General features: G+C 48.5%; 1 protein-coding gene across 1 annotated transcript in view; it reads right to left on the bottom strand.

The window, feature by feature from the left end:
* The window catches only part of RNF165 (ring finger protein 165), a 9,713-nt gene extending 3,854 nt beyond the window's left edge, over nucleotides 1–5,859 (bottom strand). The window contains exons 1-3 of the mRNA XM_012725823.1: nucleotides 5,548–5,859; nucleotides 3,931–4,041; nucleotides 347–476 (exon numbers count right to left, since the gene is read on the bottom strand). Of these exons, the coding sequence (XP_012581277.1) occupies nucleotides 347–476; nucleotides 3,931–4,041; nucleotides 5,548–5,723 (417 nt within the window). The 5' untranslated portion in view covers nucleotides 5,724–5,859. The remainder of the gene's footprint in view (nucleotides 1–346; nucleotides 477–3,930; nucleotides 4,042–5,547) is intronic.
* Nucleotides 5,860–9,585: the final 3,726 nt, after the last annotated feature.

The raw sequence follows: 9,585 nt of genomic DNA, 5'->3' as shown, positions 1-9,585 counted from the left end.
TGGTCACCTCTGGGGCAGGAAGGGATCGAACTCATGCTGAAGTGGCTTTAACTTCTTAGTGCTGTGGTTTAACATGCTGTGCCATCAGGGAGGGCCCTGCTGACTTAATTTCTTAGGAGATGGTGCTTTATGCAAACCACAGACCTTCAGAGCTGATGGGAACTTCAGAGATTACTCTCATCTTACAAGGAAGGAGGTGGGGGTACCTGAGGTCTTGCACACAGGCACAGGGGAGTAGGACTCAAAGGCGCCCTGAGTTGGGGTGAGGAAAAACACAAGCCTCAGCCTACTGCTGGCACCCAATGGGCATCAGGGGAGGAAGCTTCCTGGCAGACTTTTCACTCACCATCTGCGTGGAGGAGGAGTTTCTGGGAAAGTGGTGCATTCGAGGAGTCGCTAGGTAATGCTGATAGTGCTGGGGGAGGGGCCGCACCTGGAACTGGGCAGGACTCAAGCCGGCGTCCACGCTGAGATCCCTGCAGGGACAGGCCACATGAACCACAGGCTGAGGTGACGGCCATCAACCAACGGCAGAATCTCAGCCTCCCAGCCCGCCCTGTGGCACAAGGGTCACGGCTGCCAGAGCCGCACGGCTCCACCCCGACCACGCTGGGCTCCGGAGCAAAGGAAACAGAGACTTGTAGAGAGAGGGCTAGGCCTTATGAAACTTCTGGAAACAACTGCACCAAAGCTCCCTCCCAAGACAAAGCCCATCCCTAAAACACCAGATAGAGCCAGGGGAAAGTCCCCAGAGGGTATCTGCAAGATGCAGATAAGAGAAAACTGCAGCAAAACCACCCTGTTTCTTCAGCAGTACATGTAAATAGAATTATGTTTGTAAATTACACACTGATATTTATAAGCTATAGATATAAATATAGCAATATAGTGGTATATTTCCTATTGTTTATGGGAATTTGTTTCCAACCATGTTGCCATGATATATGTACATTGCTCTGTTTTTAGATATGTCAACCTGAATTCCTGAAACAACTGATGAGTCTGTCATTTAGGAAGAGACGTGAGTTCTTGAACCTGGTAACCCACGCGTGCAGCTCTTGCCAGGCATGGTGGAGGCCTGACGAGGAGCAGTCAGGAATGGCCAGTTGGCACCAGGGTTTCTGGCCTTCACCTGAACTCATCCCCTTCCTTATATGTACTTGCTTATATGCATGGGGTAATTAAATGCACGATGTACATAGTATATGTATGCTTGGGAAAAGGGCACCCTTGGGTGGAAAATGCTCCTATTCTTAACATGTACTCAGCAACCTCAGAGAAGCCAGCAAATTCAAAGCAAAATAAATATTCAAGGAACTCTACAAAAAGCAAAGTCCCAAGGAGCTTGGAGCAGTGTGACCCCAATTCCAAGCATGTTGCTTTGAGAAGAAAAGACACCTTGGCTCTCAGATGTGAGGGATGGGATGACCCGCTCAGGTAGATTGGGCTCTGGGATCACCTCTGAGCACCTCATCAGCATATTTCTTCCTAAACAAGGATCCCTACTAAGGAATGCTGCACCGACCCCAAAGAAGCCTGGGGGGAGGGGAGGGGTGGTGTTGCCCCAAGGAGATATTTACCCCTGGAGAATCAAAGTCTCCCATGTCTCTGCTGTTGCTACCAAGCCAGGAGAACCTGGAGTAGTTTCCCAAAGGGCCACAGGAATACCCCCCAGACGTACAGACGGTGGGTTACCCAGAGCCGTGCCCTAGAGAGTTCTCATGGACCTGGCCTCAATGCACAGTTGTTTGTTTGTTTGTTTGTTTGTTTGTTTGTTTGTTTGTTTGTTTGTTTGTTTTTTCAATGCACAGTTTTGATCCATTGTGTCTCATCATCAAACTGAACCTGATTTTCCCCTGTCAGTGGTCTTGAAGTAGGTTGTGGCCTGATTGTTCCACAGACCCTTACATTTTTCCAGGGCTACTGGCCTCCCAAATGCCCACTGCCTTGTGGCCTTCAACTCCACTCCTGGAATTACCTAGGACAGAATTTAGTGGTTCCCAATGGTTCTCTAAAGAAAAGGGAGAAGGGGCAACCAACTCTCTTTCCTCCTAGGGCCCTTCGCAGAGGGTGAAGACAGCCCTTGCAATCATACATTGGAGTGATTAGCCTATAATCTAATTCCCAGGCTGGTTGTCTCCTGGCTGGAGTCCTCTCTGGAAAAGAGGGGAGGGATACAGTATGCATGATCACAATTAGAAATGTCCCCTTGTCACCACTGAGCTGGCCCTTGCTGGAACAGAGCTAATTACAAGGAGGGGTGAGATTGTCACCTCCTCCTCTGCCAAGAGCGTCTTACTTGGAAAGTGGGGACTGGACAGGCAGGAAGGTTAGGGACTCAGGGTCGGGGCTTCTCAGCCCCCCAGGTGGGGTACAGTCCAGCCCCTGGGGTGTCTCTGGTTAAGCAAAGATCAGGTACACTGCACTTGAAGTGACCGAGGGGGGGATTTTTGAGCAGCATAAAGAAAGAGGAGTCAAGGCTAACACCTGGCCCCCTCCTCCTGCCGTCTCTCCAGGGTGGCTCCCACCTGTCACCTGGACAGTCCCATTTGCCACATTGCACATGTTTGTTCAAATCACTCAGCCGAAGGCCATGGCCCTGGGTGCTCTGGTGAGCTGAATTGAATTAAATTGGATTGTCTTGACTGCTGAGGGACAGATTTCAATCCAAACTGCAATTAAATCTTCTTAATTTGAATCTGCTAATTGGAAAAAGGCTGAGCTGAAGTTGGCTGCTGTGTAATCTCTCTTGGAAGGGACTTTCAATCTACCAGGGAGTGTACCTGAGAACCAGCAGAGGAGACATCAAAACGGGTAAAATGGCTATTTCTCCACCTAGTAACATCTTTAGCATCCAAGCAAGCAGAACTATCTTTAGCATCATTCCTAGATGTCCAGCCCAGGGTTGTTCCCAAAGCAATAAGCAATCCTCAGCTAAACCACGACACGTCTGTTTCTTAATCGGTCCATCCCTTTCCACTGAGGGTTTTTGTTTGTTTGTTTCTAGATTCTTAAAAAAAAAAAAAAAGTCTTTTGCTAGGACTGCATAGATTCCTGGATACTTCACCTAGATTCCTGAGTATAAATGGTTTCCTATTGGACTGCATTTTTATTTCCTTCTCTTCTCTTGCTTTCTCCAGATACCTACACATGCACTTCCCCCTGGGCAATTTTTCTGAACTATTTAAAATTAGTTGCAGGCATGATGCCTTTTACTTCTATCACTTCAGACACTAACAAGTCTTTTTCACGTGTTGGGGTGTTCACATCTGACTCTAGCTTATAGATCAGCCTCTCCCGAGCTAGACCGGAAGGTCAGGTGGGACCAAGGATCCAAAACCCAGCAGCACTGCATCCCAGAGCACCAACAGCCTCTGTCCTGAGTGCAAGAGCGTGTGGGCCTGTTGTCTACGCAACACCACAACAAAACCTGTCTCCCTCCCCAGCTGCTCTCCCAAGTCCTTACCTTCAACCCAGCCAGCTGTCTCCATTCTTTAAGTCTGTCAAAGTCTGGTGTCTACACCCCACCCCCACCTGCACTACCTTGCCGGCTTGCCCAGACATTCTCTGTGGATCCCTTGAGACCTACCACCTCCAGGAAGCCTGCACCAACTACCTTCGTTCCTGAGGGCCTCTGTTCTCCCTCCTCCCAGGGACTGACCACTGGTTCCCGTACCTCACTGAACTTGGGAAGTGTTAGTATGCCTGTTCCCTCTTTCCTTGCAGGATCATGCACACTGCACGCCAGGTTGGACACATGAGGACACCCAGATATTTGAATTCATGCTGGAACCACACCCATTAGGGGCTGTAGCTGGGGGAAGAGGCGTAAAGACTAGGCCTCTTGCACATTCAAGTGAAGGAACTCCATGGGTCAGGGAGACCCTCCTCCTGTCTCCCCTCCCTTCCACAGGGACCCCATAGACTCACCAGTCAGTGCCCTCAGCCAAATACCTGGGCTGAGGTGTCTGGAGTTGGTGGCCGAAGTCAAAGCTGGGGTGGAGGCGGTGGGGGTGGACAGACACACGCTCCTGACTCCGCCTGCTCAGAGAGAAGGAGGGTCCTTGGTGACAGGGGCTCCTGGGAGCCCCAAGTGGTCCCAGCCAGCCTGAGCCCAGAGTCTATGGAGTTGTGAGGTTTTTCCCTCTTGCCAAACTCCAAGGAAGCTGCTTTGCTGGGCAACAGCCAATACTGTAGCTATTCCTGCTGTCCTGGGGCTGCCCTCTGTCCTGATGCCTCTCCCTGGTGTGTCCACCTCAGGTCACCTGTCCTACCCATTCTCACCTGCTCTCTCCTCCTATTTATTATTCCCCTCTCTCCTGGGTAGTCACAAGTCACAGATCTGCCTCCTGCAGGTTCTCCCACCTCTGTGCAGACCCACTGCTCCCATCATGCTCTTCTCCTCCCTTCTCTACACTCTTCCCAGCTTTCATGGCTCAGTTCAAAGCCCATCTCCTCCAGGAAGACCTCCCTGAACATTCCAAATCATAACCTCTCCTCTCTCTGACCTACAACACTCACCTTCTGCCTCAACCCCTACAGTCACGAATGCCTAAGTCTTAGATGTTATCTAGATTGGTGGAGCTTAGAGTGTGCCCCAAGAACCCTTGGGGATCTCCAGTTCCCTTCATGGGACAAAACTGTATTCTTAATAATACCATGGTTTTATTTGCCCATTCTCTCACCAGTGAACAACAGTGTGGTATTCCAGAAAAATCTGACATGTGATCTTGCAACCAACTGAATGCAGAAGCAGACATGAGAACTCTATTGTGTTATTAACCCAAGCATTAGAGATTTGCAATTTTTTTTAAAGTTCCTACTGCACATCTATATAGCTCTTCTTAAAATATATATATATATTATTGGTGTTAACATATAATGCACTTATAACCATTTTCAAATGAACTGATAAATATAGTTTAAATTTCTCAGCTTTATTTTCTAATAGTCATAGCCCACATAAATAGAATAAAAACTGAATTTTTATTCTCAATAATTTTTGAGAATAAAAAGAGTTCCAAGACCAAAAGTCTGAGAAGCACTGACTCTAGTCCACTTTTACTCCTTGACAGTTGAGAATCAGAAAAATGAGGTGACTGGCCCAGGGCCCCACAGCTGCTTCAGACCGGTCTGGTCAGTACAGCCTACTTTGGTGCGCCATTTGTTCCATAGCTGGTCTCTTCAACCAGCCTGGGCTCTTTGAGGGCCAGGTGACCCACCCTTGTTCTTCAGTAGCCCTCAGGGATCTTGGGTGTTAGAACAAGATGATCATGTTGCCAGACTTGAGGGACTTGAGGGACTCCCTACTCAAGTCTCACACACTGCGAAAGTGCAGGGTGGGCATCGTGCTCCACCAGCGAGCCCACCCCCCTCCTCCTGTGGGACCAGGGCATCCCCTGGGGTCGGAGCAGCGCCCGCTGCGTGGAAGGAGCTGTCTTTAACTGGAGCAAAAGCTGCCTCCTGCGGAGACTCACTTGGTGAGTGCTGGCCCTGCCAGCTGGACCGAAGCCAGGCACTGACCTCGCCACCCTCGCGGGCACTCACCTGGGGTGCGAGACGAGCCTGCGGTGCTGGGCTTCCAGGAGCTGCTGCTGCAGGAGGTATTGCTGGTGCAGGGCCTGAGGTAGGAAGGAGGGACCTGTGACGTCCTGGAACTGCAGGGTGGACAGCGGGGTCAGCGACTGGTGCAGGGCGCCGCTGTGCTGGTGGGCCGGGGCCATGTGGGCGCTGAGGCCCGGCTGCGACGGCACCGGGTGGGCCAGGGGGAAGTCGGGGGCCAGCTGCTGCGGCTGCGGGGGGCCCAGGTGGAAGTGGCGGCAGGAGGTAGCGTGAGGATGCTGAGACCTTTGAAAGGGGGCACCTGGAGAGGCAAGGACAGAGAGGACGCTTGAGGACCCGCACTGCCCCCTCCTCCAGAGTCACCCAGCCCTGCCCCTCCCAGGTAGGGGCAGGGACACTCAAGACCTTTAGTGAAACACAGAAATGCATCCGTTTTTCATGCCTAGGGTCATCTTTACTGCTGCCAAGAAAAAGCGCTGTGTGTGTGTGTGTGTGTGTGTGTTGGAGGGCAGGGGAGTGTTGACTTTAATGAATGGATAAGCTGCTTCTTAAAAATTAACACATGTGTTAAGGGAGACTTAAGGTTCAGGGAGTTCGTTAGGCTTTCTGGAGTTAGACTCCTCGCAACTTCATTGCCCTCCTACCTTTTTTTTTCCCCAAAGTTTATTTATTTGTGCATACAGAGCTGGGGTACAGGCCAGAGGTGCAGGGTGGTGAGAGGATTCACCAGAGACAGTGTGGGGAGCAGAACAGGCAGATTGATGAAGAACACTACTGAGGGGAGCAGCGGGCGGGTCAGGAGAGGTCTGCCGCGACATGTGGGTCACCTCTGGGGGGCAGGCGGGGATCGAACTCATGCTGAAGTGGCTTAAGCTTCTTAGTGCTGTGCTTTAACCCACTGCACCACCAGGGAGGGCCCCCTCCTACCTTTTTAAATAGATGTCTCTAGAGAAATCTGAGTTCAACCTGGCCAAGTCCTAAACTTGACTGAAGCCCTGGCTAGCCAGGACCTAACCCACAGGGAGTCCTAATTTCTGGAGAGAAAACAATCAGAAGGTGTTTTCTGTGTGCGTTTAAGAAAAAATTAATTTTGCAAAGTAATTTTTATTTAAATAACAGAATAACATAATTTATTTAAAGCAAATACTTCCAGTAATATGTTACACTCAGGCAGATTTAATCTAGTCTCCACTACTTTTGGAAATAAAATTGATCATGATGCCAAGAAAGCCTTACAAATTCTCCAGGGAGAAAATCCAGCTCTCAGCACTTCAGGCCTCTAATAAGGCAGGGAAGTGGACTCAAAGTCTTGCGAGGATTTCCCGCTAAACATGACTACTTCAACACATATATGCTCCTTCCCAAACTCCACCAAGACGAGGGTAAAGGACTAAGAAGATAAAAAGACAAAGACAGAGAGAGCTGGAGAGGTGATATCAGTAGGCAACAGATGTCAACACATTTCTGGAAGACAGAAAGCAGATGGAGAAATTAGCAGAACTGAGAAATCAGAGATCAAGAGCCTGAGGAAGAGGTGGTCAACAGCAATGGACAGACCTCGCCACATAGGCTAGGAGGGTCAGGAGTTAGAGATGCGACAGGAGAGAGGACGAGCAAAGAGCATGATCGCAAGTCTCTAGAGCTGATCGCACGTCTACCTGAGGAGCAGTGTGCTCTCCCTCCATGCAGGGCAGTGATCACTCCTCTCTCCCCGGCACTTTTGTAGGGAAACTCAGCCAGAGAGACCCCAGTAGAGGAGGTCAGGGGTGCGACCGCAGATTCAAACAAGTGGGGAAAATCAAAGTCTGGTCCTGGAACTTTGGAAACTCCTGTCCCCTTCTGCCACTTGGTTCTGAAAGTGCTGTCATCCAGATGTTCCTTCTCTGCATCTATGCAGTTCTACGCTGGAAACTAGCCCCAGGTAGAGCTCTTTATCGGGAGACCCACACCCCAAATATTTAGGTACCAAACTGGCCACTTTCTAATGAAGCCCTTGAATTGAAAAGTACACATACACACACATACACACAGCTTCTGGACAGTTTTTAGTGACCTGCTTTTCAATATGCACAGACATCCCGAAAGTGACCAGTCTCTTGTGGAAGACTACAGTGATGAGAAAAAACATACAAGTTTTAAATAAGAAGAAGAGAAGAAATCAGAGGATGATAATGCAAGGACTGGGAAAAAAGCAAACCTCAAAGCTCTGTAGTTAAAAACCCTTCGAGAAATAAGATGTTGGATCCATAAACAAGAAGATCTTTTAAAAGTCAAGATGAAAACACAAGCAAGAGAGCTCTTGGAGATGACAAAATGAAAAAGGTGAAATCTGAAACCCCCCTGAAGATTTGGAAGACAAAACTGGAGAAAGTTCCCAGGAAGCAGAACAAGAAGACAATGTAATGGAAGAGAGGGGAGGAAAGATGCAAACACAGGTCAGAGGAATCCACAGTGGGCTAGGAGAGGAGGGATGGAGGAAACACTAGGGAGAAATTATGAAAAAGAGTTTAAAGAACCGTTTCCCATAACTGAAAGCCTGAGTGTTGGGTTAGAAAAGGCCATCTGCATATGCAGCAAAATACTAGAAGGGGCCCATGCTGGTGGCGCAGCGGGTGAAAGCATACACTGAGAAGCTGAAGCCACTGCAGCACGAGTTCAATCCCCGCCCGGAGCTGACCCACGTGGCGCGGCAGACCTCTCCCGACCCGCCCGTCGCTCCCCTCAGCAGTGTGCTTCTTCTGTCTGCCTGTTCTGCTCCCCACTCTGTCTCTGGTGAAGCCTCTCACCGCCCCTGCACCTCTGGTCTGTGCCCAGTTCTGTATGCACAAATAAATAAATCTTTTTTTAAAATCCTTGAAAGGAAGAACCCCAAGCTGTGGCATCTCACAGTGAATGTCCAATCAGTGGGGGCAAAGAGGTGATTCTGACAGCTTCAGAGAGAAGGCAGACAGGGGCCAGACAACGGGCGGCACAGAGAACAACAGGCCTTTTCTCAAGAGCATCATCAGAAACAAGACAACAGTACAGTGACTTCAAGATACTAAGGGGGAAACGACTCTCAATTTAAAATTCTATTCCCAGCCAATGTATTTTAAAAAGGAGAGGGTAGAAAACAATAAAAATAAACAAAGGGAGAGGACAGAATACAACCATTTTTAAATATCCAGAGTCTCAAAAAAACATAAACCTTCTCAGTTCTTTTTCCCAAAGAGGTTCTAATATAAACCAAGACAAAGAAGCCAAAAAAAAAAAGAGGGTGACACCTGAAAAAAGTGGGGTTTCTTGAGGACACCCAGCAACCATTTCAAGAGGAGCAGGAAGGTGAGGTTCTGGGGCCAGGGTAGAAGTGGAAAAGCTGTGGTTACCAGCAGACTTGCCACCTGACTGGCATTTGAAGCTATTTCATAATTTAATAAAGAATTTGTAAAAATGCTACAGAAGAAAGGCAACCCCCAAAATGAAGCAATTATCACTTCCAGGAAGAGAAAAGTTTGTGCAAGAATGTGTAGTGATTGTACAGTACTTGGTTCAGTGGGACAATATTGATACATACAAATAAAACATTAATAAACTGTATTAGAACAGAAAAAGGACACTTCTTCCATAGGAAGAACATATAGACAACATCATAATTGAAAAAACCAACAAGTAGCAGCGTAATAATTTATTTAGAACTGTATGTGTTTCCTGTGGTAGATTCCCAAAGAAGAAATGTTGATTTTGGGTCACGATGGGAAGAGCAAGGGGCCGACCATCTTCTGCACCAAATGTGTCTTACATTGGTGCATGTCACTGATAATTTTTTTAAAAATATTTTAAGTATAAATATTTGCAAAACCAAGTGAAAATTAAAGAGCATTGCTGATGAACCAGAGAATAATGACCTAGAACCTCACTTCCCACAAGCATTCTGGGAAGGAGGGCCTCTCTGTTTGGTGAACTCTGGCTTTGGAGAGTCCCAGAGCTGTGGCCGAGCAAGTCGGTGCTGAATTGCCCTTCTCCCTGACTGCACACTCATGGTCA

The sequence above is a fragment of the Condylura cristata genome, unplaced genomic scaffold (assembly GCF_000260355.1).
Source record: "Condylura cristata isolate star-nosed mole 26May11 unplaced genomic scaffold, ConCri1.0 scaffold00016, whole genome shotgun sequence".
Classification (NCBI taxonomy): domain Eukaryota; kingdom Metazoa; phylum Chordata; class Mammalia; order Eulipotyphla; family Talpidae; genus Condylura; species Condylura cristata.
This window is presented reverse-complemented; position numbering and strand designations above follow the sequence as displayed.